Raw genomic sequence first — 24,439 nt, 5'->3', positions numbered from 1 at the left:
ATAGAGCAGCCATTATCATCTATGGCTCTGTGGAACCCTGGTTGAGGTTGGTGGGGGCGCCATGAGCTGTGGTTGATTGACCTTCTGTTTAATGGTACAGGCAAAGTCCTGGAGCCAACACTGCTTGGCAGAGCCAGTGACAGGATGATGATAGTTTTTGCTCTATGTAAGGACGGCACTTTTTCCATTGACACACAATGGTTTTTTGCCAGAGTTTGCCGAGACTAGAAAATATTTTTTATGGGTTCCTCTGGGTTAAAAAGCATAATGTTGGATGGTGAAGGTCTTTATCCAGCTATGGACAGATTTGATATATTTTAAATTTTTTTTTTAAATAATACAGCTTAATCACTTTACCACCGGAGGATTTTGCTGTCTTATGTCTGGGCCACTTTTTGCGATTCGGCACTGTGCAAATTTAACTGACAATTGCGCGGTCATGCCACACCATACCCAAACGAAATGTACGTCCTTTTTTTCCCACAAACAGAGCTCTCTTTTGGTGGTATTTGATCACCTGTGCGATTTTTACTTTTTGCGCTATAAACAAAAAAAGAGCGACAATTTTGAAAAAATAACAATATTTTTCACATTTTTTATATGAAATTCCCCCCCAAAAAATGTAAAAATCAAAATTTTTTATCATTTTAAGCCAATTTGTTTTCTGCTACATATTTTTGGTAAAAAAAATTGCAATAAGGGTATTGTGATTGATTTGCGCAAAAGTTATTGTGTTTACTAACTAAGGGAAAGATTTCTGTCATTTTTGGTGTTAATTTTTTTAACGAGTAATGGCGGCGATCTGCAATTTTTTTTGCGGGGCTGTGACATTGCGGCGGACAGATCGGACCCTTGACTGACATTTTTTACACTTTTGGGGTTACCAGTGACATTACTGCAGTAATCAGTGCTATACATATGCACTGTTACTGTAAAAATGACACTGGCAGGGAAGGGGTTAATTTTATTGGAGAGGGAGGGGTTAATGTATGCCTGGTGCTTACTGACATGTGTGGGGGGAGGGGACTGTGTGACACAAGGACAGATCGCAGGTTCAGCTATGCTGAACCCTGCAATCTGACCCTGCCTGTCACTTAGGAGATCCGCCCGCTTTGTTTACACAAGCGGGCGGATCTCCAGACTCGATTCCCCGACGATCGGGGAAGAGCAGCGGCGATTGCCGCTGCTCCTCCGCTGGCCCGACTCCCGCTGTGACTGAATGCAGCGGGAGCGAGCCTCCGGCGGCGCGCGCGCCGCCGAGATGGGGGAGTGTCTGGCGACGTACGTCTACGTCGCCAGACGATAACGAACCACTTTGCCGCAGTAGAGCTCTAGTGAGCAGCGGTAAAGTGGTTAATACACACAGCCTCAACATCACACACTTTTGGCCATATTATGAAGCAGCAGTATGACCTTGCTACAGCCCAGAGTGGAGCCTGGTTAAATCACATATCAGAGCCACGTGACCAGCATATCCTCCAATCAAGGAGTTCTCTCTGTTGTATTAAGCAGAGAGAACTCTATAGGACAGTGCAGGCTCCACATTGTGGCCTGCATTTTATGAATGGCCTGTAAAATGGAGAGTGGATAGCTATACTATATTCACTCTTCACAATAAAAAGGACTGTTAGTAGCCCTTTCCTATAAAACTACTCCTTAATGGGAATAAGCTCAGTGCTAATTATTGACTACACCACAGTGTCTTGTGAGAGAATATGGGAAATTTGTTGCTAAGATTTGCTAAATTATACACAGCATGCAGCGTTCCTGGAGGGTCAGCCACTCATATCATGGTGTTCCTAAATGCCTGACACAGATCAATGAAATGTTGCAGTCTGATCATCTGGGGAGAAGAGACTGAGGAAATACTTCCTCCTGCCTGCAGCAGACTGATGACATCATCTCAGCCTAGGCAAAGTCACTGATTGAAGTTCAAGGAGGGAGCTTTTCTAAAAAAATTATACAGTTCAGAGGCATAACTAGAACCTTCAGGGCCCTGGTGCAAGAAACCATGAATGGCCCCCGGACACCCCTTCCCTTCAAGCCTGGGGCTCTTCCCACTGATCATGGGGCCCTTTACTCTCGTTGCGGGGCCCTTTATTACGATCCCGCAGCGGGATCCTTTCACAAGTTCTGCAGTGGGCCCCCTTCCTGCCATCTTGGGGCCTCCCCAGGGCGGTGGAATGCCAGGGCCCAGTTGCAAGTGGGACCTTTGCGATCTTGGAAGTTCACCCACTGGTGTCAGTATTTTTTATTTTTTGGTATTTTAATTGTATTATTTTTTATCATTTTATTTTATTTTTTTGTGACTGACTATGACTCTGTCCATTCAGAAAAGGAAGGAGCTGGTAAATTACATATTTACTGACCCCTTCCTGGTTCTCTATTGTGACACATCCCCTGCAGCAGCCGGCAGGAGAGGGAAGGGAGCACAGTGGGGGGGGCAGCACGGTGGGGGGGGGGGGGGACCAGGGGAGCACACAGGGGCCCAGAGACAGCAGAACACAAGTGAACTAGATAGGAGGAGTGGCGGGGGCAGCATACAGAGGAACCAATCTCCTCCATTTTCCTCCTGCAGCTACAGGAGAAAAAGGAGGACAGTGATTTCTCTACATGCTGCCCCCGCCGCTCCTCCTATCCAGGTGTACAGGGGAGCCGCACAGACCCCCTGGTGTATGGGGCCCGGTTGCAATTGCAACCCCTGCAACCCCTGTAGTTGCACCCCTGATACAGTTGCTGTACATTGTGACATAACAGGAATTTATTCACGCAGGCTTGAAAAGTTGTTGACGGTCTACTTCATTGGTTTGTAAAGACAGGTTCCCTTTATATCAGGCCCTATAAAAAAAATAAAGAGCCAGAATAGAATAAGGCCATGACTTCAGATGAGATTTGGAGACTGTTCACACACATGGTAGACGACCCATTCCTAGCACAGGAAGATGTTGGTTTCATTGTTCACAGCAGGGTAGAAAAGGGTCAGCATATGCAAATACAGCTGCTACCGGCCTTCCCTCCCGTTATAAACCTCTCCCGCCATCGCAGTAGTTTAGCCCTGAGCATGGAACGTGCTGCAGATAGAAGTGGGAACTCCCGTCCATTCCCAGTCCACTCTTGGCGCATTATGCAATGATGAAATATGAATAATTTAGCAGCTTCACGGCTATCGAGAGATGGGGAGCAACTTTGGGGGTACAGCTGCACCGACTGACTTCCAGGAGTCAGAGCCGGCATGTGATGGGTCCCAGGTTTCACCATTTCCCAGGACATCTGGAAAACATTGCCAGGGATTCAGCTATACAGCTGTTCCCAGAACTACCAGCATTTAACCCGTCAGGGACGTGCTTGGTGGAGAGACAACAATAATTATGTTTGATCATGGCTATGAGAGAAGGAGGCTGATAATAAGACCATTATAAGGCCCCAGCCTATGGGTCCCTAAGTTAACTAAATGTTTAACTTAGCTTAATTAACCTAATAAAAGATTCAGTATACCCAGTTTCTGGTACACTATATGGCCAAAATTTGACCACTGACCATATGGGCTTGTTAGACATCCCATTCCAAAGTCAGTATAATGGAGTTGCCCTCCTTTATGGCTATAACATGCTCCACTTCTGGAATAGCATCCCACCAGATTTTGGAAGGTGTCTGTGGTAACTTATGCCAATTTGTGAGGTCAGGTACTGATGTTGAATGAGAAGACCTGGCTCACCATCTGCGTTCCTATTAAGGATAGACCGATATGGTTTTTCCAGTGCCGATACCGATACCGATATGGGCCGATATTCTGCACATTCAATCACACATCCAATGCAGAGTGACCAGTGCCCCCATCCAATGCAGAGTGACCAGTGCCCCCATCCAATGCAGACTGACCAGTGCCCCCATCCAATGCAGAGTGACCAGTGCCCCCATCCAATGCAGAGTGACCAGTGCCCCCATCCAATGCAGACTGACCAGTGCCCCCATCCAATGCAGAGTGACCAGTGCCCCCATCCAATGCAGACTGACCAGTGCCCCCATCCAATGCAGACTGACCAGTGCCCCCCTCCAATGCAGAGTGACCAGTGCCCCCCTCCAATGCAGAGTGACCAGTGCCCCCATCCAATGCAGACTGACCAGTGCCCCCATCCAATGCAGAGTGACCAGTGCCCCCATCCAATGCAGACTGACCAGTGCCCCCATCCAATGCAGACTGACCAGTGCCCCCCTCCAATGCAGACTGACCAGTGCCCCCATCCAATACAGAGTGACCAGTGCTCCCATCAATGCAGAGTGACCAGTGCCCCCATCCAATGCAGAGTGACCAGTGCCCCCATCCAATGCAGAGTGACCAGTGCCCCCATCCAATGCAGAGTGACCAGTGCCCCCATCCAATGCAGAGTGACCAGTGCCCCCATCCAATGCAGAGTGACCAGTTCCCCCATCCAATGCAGAGTGACCAGTTCCCCCATCCAATGCAGAGTGACCAGTGCCCCCATCCAATGCAGAGTGACCAGTGCCCCCATCCAATGCAGAGTGACCAGTTCCCCCATCCAATGCAGAGTGACCAGTGCCCCCACCAATGCAGAGTGACCAGTGCCCCCATCCAATGCAGAGTGACCAGTGCCCCCATCCAATGCAGAGTGACCAGTGCATGGGGATTAGAGCGCTGTCTGATTACACAGAACAGGGTTCTTCTGCTTACCCGGCGCTGGCGCTGTCATACGAAGTCCTGCCTCCTGGACCGGCTCCTATGATAGACATCACCAGTGTGCTGTCTATCATAGGTAGGAGCCGGTCTAGGAGGCGGGACTTCGTATGACAGCGCCAGCGCCGGGTAAGCAGAAGAACCCTGCTCTGTTTAATCAGGTGGCGCTCTAATCCCCCCCCCCCCCCATCCCCTCAGGAGGCAGGAGGACGTGAATATCAGCCTCCGATTATCGGTCAAACCGATAATCAGTAGATTCCTAAATCCTATTCATCCCAAATGTGTTCAGTAGGGTTGAGGTCGGGGCTATATGCAAGAGACTCAAGTTCCTGCATACCCGGTCAAGCCATGTCTTTATGGAGTTGGCTCCACTTTTCTGGGACTTTTGAGTGTGTCGGTGGGAATTTTTTCCTATTGTGTCCAATCAGCCAAAAGAACATTTGTGAGGTCAGGTAATGATGTTGGATGAGAAGTCCTGACTCACCACCAGCATTCCAGTTCACCCCAAAGGTGATCAGTAGGATTGAGATTGTGAAAACCACCTGAGATCCTCCACACAAAAGTGGTCCAACCATGTTTTTATGGAGCTGGCTTTGTACACAGGGGGGGGGGGAGGCAGGGTGGAACAAAAAAAGGTCTTCACCAAACTGTTACCACAAGGTTGAAAGAGCACAATCGTCTAAAATGTCTTTGATGTAGTTTTGAAAGTCCCCCTCATTAGAAATCATGGTCGATAATATGGAATTGGTATCTAACCTTTCCCTTCTTTGTAGCTATGACATCCTCCACTCTTCTGGGAAGACTTTCCACAAGATTTTGGAGGGGGTCTGGGAATTTGTGCCCATTTGTGAGATCGGGTACTAATGTTGGATGAGAAGACCTGGCTCGCTATGATTCCAGTTCATCCCGAAGGTGATCACTAGGGTTGAGGTCAGGACTCTGTGCAGGACACTCAAGGTTCTCCACACCAATGGTCACACCATGTCTTTATGGAGTTGGCTTTGTATACAGGGGCATAGTCATACTGGAACAGAAAAAGGTCTTCACCAAACTGTCACCACAAGGTTGAAAGAGCACAATTGTCTACAATGTCTTTGTATGATGGAGTATTACCAGGATCCTTTAGTTATCTGTATATGCTCAAGGTCAGTCTATACATAACCAGCCCAGGAGAACTTAGGGGCAGATCTAGGCTTCTACCCAACTTCGACAACATCCAAATGAAGGAAAAGGAAAGATCCCACATTGTGTCAACTAAAAAAGCTTTTACTTTATTTCAAATTAGTACAGGATACAAGATCAAGCTCTAAAATGCTTCCAGCTGTACATTGTCAACACTGTAAGCATCTAGACTTTTTCCATGTGTTCCTCACCCAAAAAAACCTGACATTTTTATTAAAGTAGACCATCCATACAGTGCCGGTTTTAACTCTGTGGTGGCCCCTAGGCCGTCGAAACCTTGGGGCTCCCCTCGCAGGTTTCTGGAAGTTTCTCATGCTTGTGCTTTAGTGGGATAACATTGAACTAAGTTAGTGATGGAGAACCTTGGCACCCCCAGATGTTTTGGAACTACATTTCCCATGATGCTCAACTACACTGCAGAGTGCATGAGCATCATGGGAAATGTAGTTCCAAAACATCTGGGGTGCCAAGGTTCGCCATGATTGAACTAAGTAATGTGCACATTGGCCACTAGGTGGAGATGACCATCACTACTGTACATTACACGTACGCAGGTTGCGCCGAACTGTTTTACAAACTGATAGAAGATAAGCTTATAAGAGACAAACTGTAATGGGAACCCTGATGTCTCTAGTTTTTTGGACTTTAAAGCGGCGTTCCACCCAAAAGTGGAACTTCCGTTTATACAGTATGCTTCCCCAGCCCCCCCCCCCCACACACACCTGGTGCCACATTTGGCACCTTTCATGGGGGAAGAAGGGGGGAAATGGGTACCTGTTTCAGACAGGTACCCTTCCCCACTTCTGGCAGACAGCTCCGTGGTGCTGTACCCTGGAAGTTCGACCCCCCCCCCCCTTCTTTCTCCGCTGCCAGGTCAATTAGAAAGCTTTGCGCATGCGCAGTAGGGAACTAGCTGTGAAGCGGAAAGGCTTCACCACCAGGTTCCCTTACCCTGAATGGCAATGGAAGCACCTGAGAGCTGATACAAAAATCGGCTTCGGGTGCAGACATCGCGGGAACCCTGGACAGGTAATTTCTAATATTTAAAAGCCAGCAGCTACAGTATTTGTAGCTGTTGGCTCTTAATCTTTTTCCTGGGCGGGGGTGGAACTCCTCTTGTTATTGGATAGAGCCTTTTCTCTATAGAGTCTTTAGCCCTGGTTCACACCAGTGCAATTTGCCCTGTGATTTGACAGTTCATAATCGCATGACAAGTCGCACCGCATTGCCAGCAATGGAATTGTTCAAATCGTTGCGACTCAAGTTGCAGCGACTTCGAAAAATATGCCTGCACTACTTTTTTGTGATTTCATTGCGACTTGCATTGACTTATGTTAAATGAAGTCACAAGCCGCAATGAAATTGGAGGTCCAAATGGCACTGATCTGCCGCTTTGAAATCACGCTGAAGTAGCACGATTTCAAAGCTTCAGTAGTGTGAACCAGGGCTTCATGTATGGCATGGGTGTCCAACCTTTTGGCTTCTCTGGGCTACATTGAGTGTAGAGAAATTTTCTCGGGCCGCATATAAAATATATACTATAGTTAAGGTATATAAGTAATAAAATGCCGCCCCGCGCTGACGCCCCCCCAGCACTAATTTAACACACTTAGAGGATGATCCCTTCCGAGGCAGCCTCTGCCTACAGTTAGTTGGAAGCCGCTGTGGCCGTGCCCCCGACCCGACTTCTTTCCTCCCCAGCAAAAAATAAAAATAAATTGTCAGGGGGCAGTGGGCCGCATTGCCTGCAGTTCTGGGCCGCATGCGGCCCCCGGGCCGCAGGTTGGACTTGCCTGATGTAAGGCTTTGCTTTTTTTTTTTTGAGTTGATTCATTGTTTCTATCATTTGTAAACAATTTAAGAAAGCTTCATTGTAATTTTCTTTCACTATCAAACCAATCATTTTTTGATCCGTTGTTGCAGGGCCCTTAAATGGCATGGGGGTCGTAGGCTGGTGACTACTCTGCTTATTTGGTAACCCACCACTGTGTCCATGGCCAACAGAAAGTCTGCTTTTTTTTGTCAGCCCTCTTACCCCACAAAAAACGTACTACGGCCCTGGGGACTGATGCACTGAGAGGTATAGGTGATGTTACGGTGTCTCCTGGCAGAGATAAGAGGTAGAAATTCGGCAAGAATGCATTTCAGCCCTTTGCAAGAGCGCATCCTTGTAGGATTTTAGGATAAGGCAGGAGACTGGGGTCTAGCTGCATGGGCGTCCGCATGGGGGGGCAAGTGCCCCCCCCCCCCGGAATCTCAACTACCCCTTTAAAGTGGCTGTTAAGCCACTTTATACTATCCTGTGTGGTCTGTTTAATAATCCTGTGTGCCCGTGCCCCTGTGTCTCTGTATGCGTTTTTAAAAAATAAGCCGTTCTTTACCAGTTTTCAGAGTGCCGATCGCCGCTCACGTGACCCGCCAGCTCTCTCCTCTCCCTGTCTGACAGCTGCCTGCAGCGGGCGGGGCTGAGGATTTCCCGCTGACGTCATTTAGGAGGGGAGGAGGAAGGGCCAAGAGGAGGAGAGAGGTGGCGGGTCACGTGAGCGGAAATCAGCGTTTTGAAAACTGGTAAAGAGCGGCTTATTTTTCCCCTTTAAAAATAAATATTCCCAAGTCACGGCTCGCACGGTGACCAACATCAGTCCACATCCCCAGGCCCCGGTGCTATCATTCCAGAAGAGGGGAAGCCCAGGGCATGAAAATTGAGGAGATTTGTGGCCCCGTGCACAGAGGCACGGCATGGCATGTGACGTCACAGTACGTCACGTGCATGTATGCACCGCCTGCACAGACCCAAAACAGAGAGGGTCAGCTTTGATTTTGCATCAGGTTTCTCAAACCTTTGAATGCCTGCGCTTTATGAGATAATGACTAGCCCCCCCTCTCATGACATTGTTGAAAAGGGACGGAGCATGACTGACCTTAAAATGATGCCCCCCCCCCCTGGAAAAAGTTCTGCGGATGCCCATGTCTAGCTGGTTGTTATTCTTTCTGAGCAAACCTGACACAGACCCTGACCCCTGTATTCATCTCAAACCATTCCGCAGAGTGACTAAGATATATGTTAGCGCCATTTTAAAAGTACTGTATTTTCTGGCGTATAAGACTACTTTTGAACCTCAAAAAAATCCCCCAAGAATGGGGGGTCGTCTTATACGCCGAGTATAATATCTACAAGGTAACCTAAGTATGAGTATTATCGGTAGATGAAAATTAGGGGGGTCGTCTTATACGCCGGAAAATACGGTAATTTTTAATAATTTAACCGCTTCCATACCGCACGAATTCCGGCATTCCTCTCCTACATGTAAAAATCATCATTTGTTTGCTAGAAAATTACTCCGAACCCCCAAACATTATATATATATATATATATATATATATATATATATATATATATATATATACACAGTATATATATATATATATATATATATATATATATATATATATTTTTTTTTTTTTTTTAATTTATTTTTTTTTAAGCAGAAGCCCCAGGGCAGTGATGGGGAACCTTGGCACCCCAGATGGTTTGGAACTACATTTCCCATGATGCTCAACTACACTGCAGAGTGCATGAGCATCATGGGAAATGTAGTTCCAAAACATCTGGGATGCCAAGGTTCGCCATCACTGCCCTAGGGAATAAAATGTCAGTCATTGCAATTTTTTATGTCACACGGTACTTGCGCAGCAATTTTTCAAACGCAATCTATTTTTGAGAAAAAAAAAAACACTTTAAGTCCCGGTTCACATATATGCGATGCAGGAACCCTGCGAATCCACTGCGGGTTCCCGCATCGCATTCAACTCGCAGGCAGTTCACACTGTCATACGCGAATTGCTGGGGGTGTCAATACAAAGTTTATGACACCCCCCCAGATCAGTTCGCATATCGCAGTGTGAACTGTCAGTTCGGACATGAATCGGATCGCATAGGTGTGAACACCCATGTGATCCGATTCTGGTGTGGACCCAAAAAAGGGTCCTGTGCAAGTTGTGTCTCAATGCAATGCGAATTCAGCCATACAATCTGTACAATCTGTATGGCTGAATTTTCATCGCACAGACATCGCATGTGTTTTGCAGAGCAGTGCGCTCCGATTCACATGCGATGTCTGTGAATATATGTGAACCCACTCTCATGATTAAAAAGAAAACAAACAAAACAATACAGTTAGAACAATTTTTTTTTAATATAATGTTTTTAAAAAAAAGAAACCGTTCTTTACCAGTTTTCAGAGCGCTGATCGCCGCTCACGTGACCCGTCGGCTCTCTCCTCTTCCCGTCTGACAGCTGCATGCAGCGAGCGGGCCGAGGATTCCCCTATGACATCAGTCAGGAGAGGAGGAGGAGGAGAGGCCGAGAGGAGGAGAGAGGCAGATGGTCACGTGAGCGGCGATCAGCGCTCTGGTTCATTTTTTAAAACACAGACACAGGGACACACAGGATTATTAAACAGACTGTAGACAGGATAAGAAACTTTAAATTAAACTACAGCAGTAGGGGGGGAGGGGGGCACTGACACAGGAGCAGACAGGCAGGGAGGGAGGGATGGGGGAGAGCGAGGACAGAGGAGGGCTGCGGATGATGGAGGCACATAGACTGACCACGGTGTCAGGGCTCAGCAGCCATGATATACCGTGGTCAGTTTACAGAGGGGAGCAGATAGCCAGGCAGGATCAGCCAGGTATTTTAGGTAATAGAAGGGGCCAAAATACACAGCAAAGCACTGCGCTGTATAACATGATTTAATGTTTTTTTTATTTATTTATTTTAGGTTAACAAACACTTTAAAAATAAATTCTGCCCTTTCCCCTTAAAAAGTAAATGCTCACAAGTAGCGACTCGCGCGGTGAATGTCACCTTAATGACATTGTCAAAAAGGGGCGGTGCATGGGTGACCTTAAAATGATGCCCCCACCAGAAAAAAGTTCTGCAGACGCCCACGATGGCCCCACTGGCCTAGGCCTTTTGCTGTGGGGCCGCATATATGCATATCTGTCTCAGCAAAGAGACCGGAATCTCACTGAGAGCCCCGGGTCCTGTACTAACGGTCGGTACCCGGAACTCCCAATTCTGGGTCACTGTGAAAGCCTCTGATTGGCTACCACAGTGATCAGTCACTGTGAGGCTACCCCTGTGTTTCTCTCTCTGTGAATGGAGAGGAAATATACATTGTATCTTTCTCTCTTCGCAGAGAGAAAAGAAAGTGCTTGTAAATAAATAAATAATAATTAAAAAAAAACAAAAAATAAAGATAATGGGTCAAGTAAGGGTCAAAGGTCAGAGTCACTATATTTTGGGCAGGATATTTTTATATTTTTTTTTTTCTTAATTAGTATCAGTGTCTGTCAGTAAATGTCAGTGTCAGTGTGTTTTAGGTAAAACAAAAAACAAAAAAAGCAAAATGCGCACCATTGTCTCTGGGCTGTACTACTACATAAACAACTAACATACACATATGTGGTATCACTGCGATCGCCAGGAGCAGGATAATTTATTTTGGGTTGCTCTTTGGTGGTAGGGTATGGTAGTAGCAAAAAATATACAGATACATTTAAAAAAATATTTTTTTTACTATTGTGGGCCAGTTTTCCTTTGATAATAAACAAAAAAAAAAATCAGGAGATATCCATTGCCATTTACCACCAAATGAAAGCCCAATTTGTCCTAAAAAAAAATGTGGTATAATCCACCTGGACGCACAAAGTAGTTGTGACGATATGTATGGTTTTACTAACATGTCAAAGTTGCAAAATTGTGCTTAGGCATTAAAGTGGAGTTCCACCCATTCATTAAGTTCAGATGTACGTAATCCCCTTTAACCGCTTGCCGACCGCCGCAAGTACATATACTGCGGCGGTCAGCCCCTCACAGGCAGAGTGACGTATCGGTACGTCACTAGCCTGTGAGGCTCTGGGGAGCGAGCGCGCACCACCGGCGGCGCGCACCCGCGCGGTCACGGACCCCCCCGCGCGTGTGACCGGCGGACCCGATGTCCGCCGGTCACTCAGCGATCGTCGGGGGAGAGGGAGAAAGGCAGGCGGCTGATGTAAACAAGCCGCCTGTCATTCTCCCCTGTGTAGGAACACTGATCATACGGTTCTACTATGTAGGACCGTTGATCATTGTTCCTACAGCTCAAGCCACAGCCAATCACAGTTAGAATCACGCCCCTAGGGACACACATAACCCCTCCCTCTCAAATAAAGTTAACCCCTTCACTGCCAGTGTAATTTTACAGTAACAGTGCATATGTATAGCACTGATTACTGTAGAAATGTCACTGGTAACCCCAAAAGTGTCAAAAATGTCAGTCAAGGGTCCGATCTGTCCGCCCCAATGTCGCAGTACCGCAAAAAAAATCGCAGATCGCCGCCATTACGCGTTAAAAAAAAAAAAACAACAAAAATGACAAAAATCTTTCCCTTTGTTAGTAAACACGATAACTTTTGCGCAAACCAATCAAAATACGCTTTTTGAGATTTTTTTTACCAAACATATGTAGCATAAAACAAATTGGCTGAAAATGTTAAAAAATTTTGATTTTTACATTTTTTTGGGGGGGAATTTCATATAAAAAATTGTGAAAAATATTGTTATTTTTGCAAAATTGTCGCTATTTTTTTGTTTATAGCGCATGATCAAAAAATCGCACAGGTGATAAAATACCACCAAAAGAAAGCTATGTTTGTGGGGAAAAAAAAGGACATCAAATTCGTTTAGGTACAGCATTGCACGACCGCGCAATTGTCCGTTAAAGTCACGTAGTGCCGAATTGCAAAATACCCCCTGGTCTTTAACCACTTACCTACAGTGCACTTTCACCCCCTTCCTGCCCAGACCGATTTTCAGCTTTCAGCGCTCTCACACTTTGACTGAGAATTACTCAGTCATGCAACACTGTACCCATTCAAAAATTTTGTCCTTTTTTTCACACAAATAGAGCTTTCTTTTGATGGTATTTAATCACTACTGGGTTTTTTATTTTTTGTGCTATAAATAAAAAAAGACTGAAAATATTGTGAAAAAACGCATTTTTCTTTGTTTCTGTCATAAAATTTTGCAAATTAGTAATTTTTCTTCACAAATTTTGGCCAAATTTTATACTGCTACTTATCTTTGGTAAAAATAACCCAAGTAAGTGTATATTATTTGGTCTTTGTGAAAGTTATAGAGTCCACAAGCTATGGTGCGAATCATTGAAAATTGATCACACTTGATCACACCTGATGTACTGAAGGCCTATCTCATTTCTTGAGACACTAAAAAGTCAGGAAAGTACAAATACCCCCCAAATGACCCCTTTTTGGAAAGTAGACATTCCAAGGTATTTAATAAGGGGCATGGTGAGTTTTTTGAAGTTGTAATTTTTTCCCACAATGCTTTGCAAAATGAAGATTTTTTTTTTTATTTTATTTTTTTTTACAAATTGCCGTATTAACAGGTTATTTCTCTCACACAGCACATGTATACTTGCAACTACACCCCAAAACACATTCTACTACTCCTTCTGAGTATGGCGATACCACATGTGTGAGACTTTTTCACAGCCTAGCCACATACAGAGGCCTAACATCCAACCAGCACCGTCCGGCATTCTAGGAGCACAAATTTCACATATAATTTCCTGACAACCTATCGTACTTTTGAAGGCCCTGGAGCACCAGGACAATGGAAACCCCTATAAAATGACCCCATTTTGGAAAGCAAACACCCCAACGTATAATTTTTGAGGCATAATGAGTCTTTTGAATATGTCATTTTTTTCCACAAGTTTTTGGAAAATGTGGAAAGAAAATGAAAACACATTTTTTTTTACACAAAGCTGTCCATTTATGCAATATTTCTAACACATAGCATGTACATAGCAAAAATTGCAACCCAAAATACATTCTGCTATTCCTCCTGAGTATGGCGATACCACATGTGTAACACTTTTTCACAGCCTGGCCACATACATAGGCCTAACATCCAAGTAGCGCTTTACACAAAGTTGTCCATTTATCCACTTTAAGACTGGGCCTATTTTTGACACTTGGTGTTTACAAGCTAAAATCATTTTTTTGCTAGAAAACTACTTGGAACCCCCAAACATTATATATTTTTTTTTAGCAGAGACCCTAGAGAATAAAATGGAGATCGTTGCAATATTTTTTATCACACCATATTTGCGCAGCAGTCTTCCAAATGCGATTTTTTTGAAAAAAAATCACTTTTTTGATCTAAAAAATAAGAAAACAGTAAATTTAGCAAATTGTTTTTCCATAATGTGAACGATAATGTTACGCCGAGTAATTAGATACCCAACATGTCATGCTTCAAAATTGCGCATGCTCACAGAATGGCGCCAAACATTGGTACTTAAAAATCCCCATAGGCAACATTTTAAAAATTTCTGCAGGTTACTAGCTTAGAGTTACAGAAGAGGTCTAGGGCTTAAATTATTGCTCTCGCTCTAACGATCGCGGCGATACCTCACATGTATGGTTTGAACACCGTTTACATATGTGGGCGGGACTTGCGTATGCGTTTGCTTCTGCGCGCGAGCTAACGGGGACAGGGCGCTTTAATTTTTTTTTTTTTTTTTTTTTTCCTATTTATTTTATTTATTATTTTTTTATTTTTACACAGTTTAAAAAAAAAAAATGTTTTGATAATTTTTATTCCTATTACAAGGAATGTAAACATCCCTTGTAATAGAAATAGGCATGACAGGTCCTCTTTATTGTGAGATCTGGGGTCAAAAAGACCTCACACCTCACAACTACACTAAAAAAGAAAAAAAAAAAAAAAAAAATTGTTGAAAGAGGAAAAAAAAAACAGCAAAAAAAAAAGCGGCCCTTTAAACCGGTTGCTAGGCAACGTCTTTTGACGTAGCTCCGGTCCTCCAAGACCATAGAGTTGAGTGAGGGCCATCTTGCCCTCACTCGACTTCCTGTCTCTGAGGATCCGGGACCGGATAGTTTTCCCCGCTGCCGGCGGGTCCGGTAAGCTGGGAAAACGTCTGGGACGCGGCAGGAGGGGGGGGGGCACCTCTTCCCCTGCACCGTAAGGGTAATTCCGCGGCGAATCCGCCACTGGGACCACCCTTATCTGAAAGCCGACCGCCCGCCGTTTCAAAAAATACCGGGGTTATGGGGGCTATCTTCTGCCATAACCCCAGTATTTAGCTTTTAATGGCCGACGCATATAGTCGTTAGGCGGTCAGTAAGTGATTGCATGTATATGGCAAACAGGTGACGATGACTGATGGGTTGACAGGTGACGATGACGGATGGGGTGACAGGTGATGATGACTGATGGGGTGACAGGGGATGATGATTGATGAGGTGACAGGTGACAATGATTGATGAGGTGACAGATGACAATCACTGACCGGGTGACATGTGACGATGATTGATGGGGTGACAAGTGACGATCACTGATGGGGTGTCAAGTGACGATGATTGATAGGGTGACAGATGACGGTGACTGATGGGGTGACAGGTGACGATGACTGATGGGGTGACAGGTGACGGTGACTGATGGGGTGACAGGTTGCGATGACTGATGGGGTGACAGATGACGATGACTGATGGGGTGACAGGTGACGGTGATTGATGGGGTGACAGGTGACGGGCGATGGTCACTGATGGGTGACAGGTGACGGGCGATGGTGCACGGCGGTACTGATGGCAGTCTCTGGTGACCGGTGAACTTTAGGCTACATTCACATGTGAGCGTAGCGATCACGGGCAGAATCACTGCGATTCTGCCCGCGATCCAGAAATCATTGAAAATGGCGACGCCTGTGCGTTGCCCGCTGTGCGATGTTGCTGCGATTTCCGCCTGCCGAATCGCGGTAACATCACGCAAACAACGCATGACGCCCCAAAGAAACTCTTGTACTTTTTTGGGCGTCATGCGATGTTTGCGCGATGTTACTGCGATTCGGCAGGCGGAAATGGCGGCAACATCGCACAGCGTTTGGGGTGCTATTGCAAATCACGGGCAACGCACAGGCGTCCCGCAATTTGCAATGATTTCCGGATCGCGGGCAGAATCGCGGTGATTTTGCCCGCGATCGCTGCGCTCACATGTGAACGTTATGGGTGTCAATTTCTGGGCACTGATGAGGTGACTGTTGGGTGACAGGTGACATTGGGGGGGGGCTGGGGACTGTGTGGGGACCTTTATTACTGTGATTTTAGTGTGATTTTACTTTTTACATGTGTACAGAGCAGTAACTCACTATTTCTAGCTCTTCTCCCCTCATACTGGAAACTGTATGAGGAGAGAAGAGCTAGTAACAGTCAGTTACTGCTCTGTGTTTACATTTTGTGATCGGCTGTGAATGGATTCACAGCCGATCACTTAGTAAACAGTCACTGTCAGTGACTGTTTACTACCGCCGGTGACAGCTGTGTTCCTACGGAACACAGTGCCACCGGCATGACCGCGCTGCGCGCTCCCGATCGCGCATGCGCGGTCATCTCCCGGCCGCCTCCATTGTGATCGGCTGTGTCATTGGAACACAGCCGATCACGTGGGAAACAGCCATGCCTATTGGCTGTTTCCCCCCTGCCGGTGACCGGCTGTGTCCCGGGGACACGCCGACACCGGCAGTGCACGGCGGCGCGCCCGCGATCGCGCGCCTGCCGTGCTTGAATGGGCGGACGTCATATGACGTCCGCCCAGGATAATAGCCGCACCGTCCCGCCGTCATATGACGGCGGGCGGGCGGTAAGTGGTTAAGCAGCCAAATCCTCCGGGGCTTAAGTGGTTAAATATGTGTTTACCAATGCAAACTATTTTTTTTTCTTTTTTGTAAGGAAATACCGTTTTTCTCCTTTATTCATCTGCACTTCCGGGTCCGGCCGCCTTTAGGCGATTACGTCACTCGGCGATTCGCAAGGGCTCCTGGGATAGCGGCGTCATGTATCGCAGCAGCCCTTGCGAATCGCCTAGTGACGAAATCTCGCATTATTTCCAGACCGGCACCAGCTGTTCTCAGGGAAGTATTGCATTTAGTCCACGCTCCGCCCCGCCTCCTCTCAGTGAGCTCTACGGGATGTAATGCTTTCAGTCAGCGCTCACTTAGAGGAGGCGGGGCGGAGCGTGGACTGAAAGCATTACATCCCGTAGAGCTCACTGAGAGGAGGCGGAGCGCGGACTGAATGCAATACATCCCTGAGAACAGCTGGTGCCGGTGCCGGTCTGGAAATAACACGAGATTTCGTCACTAGGCGATTCGCAAGGGCTGCTGGGATACATGATGCCGCCCTTGCGAATCGCCGAGTGACGTAATCGCCTGTAGGCAGCAGGACCCGGAAGTGCGGATGAATAAAGAAAAAAAACTGTATTTCCTTAGAAAAAAAAATAAAATAATAGTTTACATTGGTAAAAGCATATTTAAAGGGGATTACGTACATCTCAACCTATTAAAATGGGTGGAACTCCGCTTTAAGATTTGTTTTACCCTTAAGCCCCGTACACACGTACTGATCGTCGGCCGAACGATCGGCCGTCTTTTGTCCAGGGCTGTAGTGTCTGTTGAAGACTGCAAAAGACTGCACACGAATTTTGTCGGCCAACAACAGACGACTGCAGAAGTGATGTCATGTGATGGTTAACTTTCCTTGTCTTTTTTCTTTTCTGAGCATGCCCAGTCTTGCAAATCTGTTGTCTGTCGGCCGAAATCTGCACTGACTGGCGAACAATTGGCCGTTCTGGTGTTGGCCAACAAAAATTTTAATGCCTGCACACCCGATTCTGTTCGGCCGAAAATGCGCTGTCGGTTGTCGGAAGCATCATACTAGCAAGCCGACAATCGGCCGATCGTTCGGCGGCCGAATATTTACGGCCGACAATCGGTACGTGTGTACGGGGCTTTAGGCGTGAAGGGGTTAAATTACAGGGTTTTTTTTAGCCTGAAGTTCAGCTTGAAGCCCCACAATGTATTTTTTCTGTAAGTAAAGTAGATCCAGTGCATCCGGAAAGTATTCACAGCGCTTCACTTTTTCCACATTTTGTTATGTTACAGCCTTATTCCAAAATAGATTAAATTCATTATTTTCCCCAAAATACTACAAACAATCCCCCGATAATGACAACGTGAAAGAAGTTTGCTTGAAATCTTTGCAAATGTATTAAAAATAAAAAAAAGGGAAAAAAAACACATGTACATAAGTATTCACACCCTTTGCCATGACACTCAGAATTGATCTCGAGTGCATCCTGTTTCCACTGATCATCCTTGAGATGTTTCTCCAACTTGATTGGAGTCCACCTGTGGTAAATTCAGTTGATTGGACATGATTTGGAAAGGCACACACCTGTCTGTAGAAGGTCCCACAGTTACCAGTGCATGTCAGAGCACAAACCAAGCCATGATGTCCAAGGAATTGTCTGTAGGCCTCTGAGACAGGATTGTATGGAGGCACAGATCTGGGGAAGGGTACAGAAAAATGTCTGCAGCATTGAAGGTCCCAATGAGCACAGTGGCTTCCATCATCTGTAAATGGAAGAAGTTTGGAACCACCAGGACTCTTCCAAGAGCAGACCACCTGGACAAACTGAGGGATAGGGGAGAAGGACCTTGTCAGGAAGGTGACCAAAAATCAGATGGTCACTCTGATAGAGCTCCAGCATTTCTCTTCTTCCAGAAGAACAACCATCTCTGCAGCACTCCACCAATCCGGCCTGTATAGTAGAGTGGTCAGACGGAAGCCACTCCTCAGTAAAAGGCACATGACAGCCCACCTGGAGTTTTCCAAAAAGCACCTGAAGGACTCTCAGACCATGAAAAACAAAATTCTCCGGTCTGATGAAACAAAGATTGAACTCTTTGACCTGAATAGCAAGCGTCATGTCTGGAGGAAACCAGGCACCGCTCATCACCTGGTCAATACCATCCCTACAGTGAAGCATGGTGGTGGCAGCATCATGCTGTGGGGATGTTTTTCAGCGTCAGGACCTAGGAGACTAGTCAGGATTGAGGGAAAGATCAATGCAGCAATGTGCAGAGACATCCTTGTCGAAAACCTGCTCCAGAGAACTCTGGACCTCAGACTCAGGTGAAGGTTCATCTTCCAACAGGACAACAACCCTAAGCACACAGCCAAGATAACAAAGGAGTGGCTACGGGACAACTCTGTGAATGTCCTTGAATGGCCCAGCCAGAGCCCAGACCTGAACCCAATTGAACATCTCTGGAGAGATCTGATAATGGCTGTGCACCGACGCTCCCCATCCAACCTGATGAAGCTTGAGAGGTCCTGCAATGAAGAAAAGGAGAAAGTGCCCAAAAACAGGTGTGCCAAGCTTGTAGCATCATACTCAAAAAGACTTGAGGCTGCAATTGGTGCCAAAGGTGCTTCACCAAAGTATTGAGCAAAGGCTGTGATACTTATGTACATGGGATTTTTTCATTTTTTAAATTTTAATAAATTTGCAAAGATTTCAAACAAACTTTTTTCTGGTTGTCATTATGGGTGTTTGTAGATTCTTGAGGGAAAATAATGAATTGAATCCATTTTGGAATAAGGCTGTAACATAACAAAATGTGGAAAAAAGGGAAGCGCTGTGAATACTTTCCAGATGCACTGGGGTTAAAAAATAGTGTAGAATGTATCTTCCATGATTTTAGCAGATTGTGTGTTCTGGATCTGCCACAAAATGTCATTGGTGTTGGGATGTTCATCTTAAAACATTGTAGCCATGGATTGATGGGAGTCATTATGACATCATAGAGCCATGTTCTGTCTTTGCTCTCACAGATGCAGACTCTGTACGCCTTCGATGAGGAGGACACGGAGATGAGGAATAAAATCGTGGAAGATCTGAAGACGGCACTGCGCACCCAGCCCATGAGGTAAGGTGACCCCTACTGTTCAGAGGTCAGAATACATGTCATGCCATGTCATTCCCAATAGGAAAATGTGTGGAAGGTTCAACATTAAAGAGGAACTCTGGGATCAGTAAATATTGTCTAAATAAGTGGTGGTCAACTTTCTTGATATTAAGGGCCTGAAGTGTGGCGCCCGACATCACCAAAAATAAAGTTCAGGAAATATTCAGTGTCAGAGACAGCAGACATACAACAGGATATTGTTAAAGACTATAAGCACGATACATTAGATGGTCAGAGACAGGACACATGGTACAGGAGATGGTCAGAGACTGCGGACATGATAAAGGAGATGGGCAAAGACTGGGGACATGATAAAGGAGATGGTTAGAGACTTTGGACTTAATACTGGAGATGGTCAAAGATTGAGAACATGATACAAGAGATGGTCAGAGACTGGAGACATAATACAAGAGATGGTCAGAGACTAGATACATGCTATAAAAGATGGTCAGAGAATAGAGACATAAATAATACAAGAGATGATCAGAGACCGGAGACATGATTCAGGAGATGGTCAGAGATTAGAGACATAATACAGGAGATGGTCAGAGATTGGAGATATGATACAAGAGATGGTCAGAGACTGGAGACATAATACAAGAGATGGTCAGAGTTAGGAGATATGATACAAGAGATGATCAGAGACTAGAGACATGATACAGGAGATTGTCAGAGACTGGAGATATGATACAAGAGATGGTCAGAGTTAGGAGATATGATACAAGAGATGATCAGAGACTAGAGACATGATACAAGAGATGGTCAGAGACTGGAAACATAATACAAGAGATGATCAGAGATTAGAGACATGATACAGGAGATGGTCAGAGACTGGAGACATAATACAAGAGATGGTCAGAGTTAGGAGATATGATACAAGAGATGATCAGAGACTAGAGACATGATACAAGAGATGATCAGAGACTAGAGACAAAATACAAGAGATGGTCAGAGACTATAGACAACATACAAGAGATGGTCAGAGATTTGAGACATGATACAAGAGATGGTCAGAGACTGGAGACATGATACAGGAGATTGTCAGAGACTGGAGATATGATACAGGAGATGGTCAGAGACTTGAGACATAATACAAGAGATGGTCAGAGACTATAGACAACATACAAGAGATGGTCAGAGATTTGAGACATGATACAAGAGATGGTCAGAGACTGGAGACATGATACAGGAGATGGTCAGAGACTTGAGACATAATACAAGAGATGGTCTGAGACTTCAGACATGATAGAACAGATAGTCAGAGAGTGGAGACATAATACGAGAGATGGTCAGAGACTGTGGACTTAATAGAGGAGATGGAGACATGATCTGTTTGTATTGCATAGAACAACACAGAGACCCAGTGTTGACAAGGTATGGAAAGAAAACAAGAAAACACAAATATTTTATTTAATAATTAAATTAGCCTGTTGGCGGGGAAGGGGAAGGGGGGGGGGAGGGGACAGGTAAGGCAAAATATAAGTAAATTATACTTCAGCTGTGATACAATGTAATAAGCCATCTTATAGGAGCCAATGTGTGATCAGTAGGGAGCATTAGATTCATCACCAGGCTCGATCTCAGGCCTCCTCCGCTCGGCACAATAAATGGCTCCTTTTGTAAACGCTGATTATCATCCGTTTGTCGCGGGGAGAGACGCTTTCTGGGTCATTAACCTTAATAACGAGATAATTGGCGAGGAAATCTTCCCACACTAATTATTTAATTTTAACAAAGCTGGCCGAGGTTTTCCATCCAGTCTCTATGAACTGCGACGGAAATGTAATATTAACTCTCCCGCTCTCGTCTGGGCGGCGGTGAAAACCCGGCCAAGCAAAACCATCTTAAAGGGGAACTCGAGGATCATGTTTAAAGTATAACTAAAGGCAAAAACTTTTTTTTTTTTTTGTTTTAGAGCAGGGGATTAGAACATCTGTCAGTTTTTATTGCTGTCTGTGTCCCCGTTAAGGAGATTTATTGAAAGTGAAAGAAAATCCCAAATTTTGGGTTGTCCTCAGAAAAGTAATAAAGGGGAAATCTTCCAATGGGGACACTACTTCTGGTGAGCTGGGGGGTCCCCAAGGGATTCCCTTAATTTGTAGGGATTTCCTCTCACTTCCTGTTTGGCTATTGGACAGGAAGTGGAGGGTACTCTCCCCAGTGGGACACAGATGTTATTACTCTTCATTGCTCTATCCAAAATAAAGTTTCCTTGCCTATAGTTCTACTTTAACCACTTGCCCACCAAGGTATTTTTTAAAATAATTTTTTGCACACATCTAAAAATCTGCATTGTTTGCTAGAAACTACTGTAACCTCCTTTCCTCATTATATATTTCCTGAAAGAATAGACCCAGGAGAATAAAATGGCATTGGAGGTTCATTAGACCAATGTCTCCTCTGCCCAACAACGTACTGTAGATATTCAAGCACAGATTGTGCTTGAATAGCTACATCATTGGCTGCAATAGCTGAGGAGTGACAGCTGTGACCCTTGAAGTGACGTGATGCATGTCACTTCCGGGGTCATTAGTCACTGTGCGGATCGGAGAATGGATGTTCCTTGAGTTCCTCCTGTTCTCGCTGTACAAGCAGTTTCCCAGTCCCGGGATCCCAAAAGGCCACTGTTCTTCAGACTCTTTGGGGGCTGAACTGTGCCCAGTGTGAGTAGAAAAATTACATAACACCGGAGGTCAGTAGAAGGAGGAAAAGGGAGGCATTGTTGGTGTCAGAGGAAGGAATAGTTCCCTGTCGTTGATGTCAGTAGGAGGAATAGTGTCCCATCATTGGTGTCAGTAGGAGGAATAGTGTCCCATCATTGGTGTCAGAGGAAGGAATAGTTCCCTGTCGTTGATGTCAGTGGGAGGAATAGTGCCCCATCATTGGTGTCAGTAGGAGGAATAGTGTCCCATCATTGGTGTCAGTGGGAGGAATAGTGCCCCATCATTGGTGTCGGTGGGAAGAATAGTGCCCCATCATTGGTGTCGGTGGGAAGAATAGTGCTCCATCATTGGTGTCAGTGGGAGGAATAGTACCCCATCATTGGTGTCAGTGTGAGGAATAGCGCCCCATCATTGGTGTCAGTGGGAGGAATAGTGCCTCATCATTGGTGTCAGTGGGAGGAATAGTACCCCATCATTGGTGTCAGTGTGAGGAATAGCGCCCCATCATTGGTGTCAGTGGGAGGAATAGTGCCTCATCATTGGTGTCAGTGGGAGGAATAGTGCCTCATCATTGGTATCAGTGGGAGGAATAGTGCCTCATCATTGGTGTCAGTGGGAGGAATAATGCCCCATCATTGATGTCAGTGGGAGGAATAGTACCCTATCACTGGTATCAGTGGGAGGAATAGTGCCCCATCATTAAAGTCAGTGGGAGGAATAGTGCCCCATCGTTAGTCAGTGGGAGGAATAGTGCCCCATTATTGGTGTCAGTGGGAGGAATAGTGCCCCATCATTGGTGTCAGTGGGAGGAATAGTGCCCCATCATTGGTGTCAGTGGGAGGAATGGTACCCTATCACTGGTGTCAGTGGGAGGAATAGTGCCCCATCATTGGCGTCAGTGGAAGGAATAGTGACCCAACATTGGTGTCAGTGGGAGGAATAGTGCCCCATCATTGGTGTCAGTGGGAGGTATAGTGCCCCATCATTGGTGTCAGTGGGAGGTATAGTGCCCCATCATTGGTGTCAGTGGGAGGTATAGTGCCCCATAATTGGTGTCAGCAATGGGTGGAGCCTTACTTTATGTTCAGAGGGATTGTGTCTCCCTTGTCCTTTAAGGGCTCATTTACATGTGCAACTTTACTGCTGCTCTTCTGAAAAGCAAAGTAGAGGGCATTTATTAAGTGTTGAGAAGGCAACTTTTCGTCTCCTCACCACCTGATTTAATCCTTAAAATGCCCGCCTGTTGCAGGGTGGATGTGATGCGCCCCCCACCCCCTGTGTGAATGAGCCCTAAGTGTCTTGTTGAATGCAATGATGCAGCACAAGGTTCATATTTATTGGACAGAACACATGGTTGCGATCCCACTGCAATAATGAACTGACTCGCTCCGGGGAGAAGGCCACGTCTTATCCAAATTGCCCGATGCCTAATGCAACTTAATCAGTTTAAAATCACAAATAAAACGTGTTTATGAGTTGGCGCGGAAAGCGGATCCGAGTGCTCCCCCGGCTTGGAAAACCGCCACCTAAGCGCCAGCGTCTGAGTCATCTTCAGATCCTCCCACATATCGGCAGAACCCGCTCCTCTGGGGGGGAACCGGCCTGGCGGACAACCTCACTACCTGGAGAAAGGGATCCGTGGACACCCTCCCCGCAGCTGCGTTCATCTGATGAACCGCGATCGTCTCATCTGTTAATAATCAGAAGGCGTATCAGCGGCGCTTCGAAGGGGTCGCCGCTGTGCGCTCGGCTAAGCTCTTCTTCTAAGCCTTTGGCACCGACTTAAAACCTTTTAATAGCTGGAAGCAGCCAAGTTTCTCGTTAAGGGCCCGCGTCCCGGCTAATTTCCAGAGACTCAACTCGTTGGCTGCCAAGTGGGCGCGCCGCCAGCGGCCCGGAGCTCTGGCCAATCCCTAAATGCTAATGGTAATAATACCGGGGGGGGGGGGGGAGCTGCAAGCCATTAACGAGCAGCAGCCCCGCGATGTATATAAATAATACAG

The 24,439-nt window shown here is 46.0% G+C and overlaps 1 protein-coding gene across 2 annotated transcripts in view; it reads left to right on the top strand.

Annotated features, from left to right (window-relative positions):
* The window catches only part of DAAM2 (dishevelled associated activator of morphogenesis 2), a 342,052-nt gene that overhangs the window by 119,734 nt on the left and 197,879 nt on the right, over window positions 1-24,439 (top strand). For both annotated transcript variants that reach the window (XM_082249299.1, XM_082249298.1), the window contains exon 5: window positions 19,640-19,734. In XM_082249299.1, the coding sequence (XP_082105425.1) occupies window positions 19,640-19,734 (95 nt within the window). The remainder of the gene's footprint in view (window positions 1-19,639; window positions 19,735-24,439) is intronic.

This window comes from Pelophylax lessonae (assembly GCF_965119305.1).
Source record: "Pelophylax lessonae genome assembly, chromosome: 3".
NCBI lineage: Eukaryota > Metazoa > Chordata > Amphibia > Anura > Ranidae > Pelophylax > Pelophylax lessonae.
The sequence above is the reverse complement of the archived record's forward strand: the minus strand, read 5'-3'. Positions and strand labels throughout refer to the sequence as shown.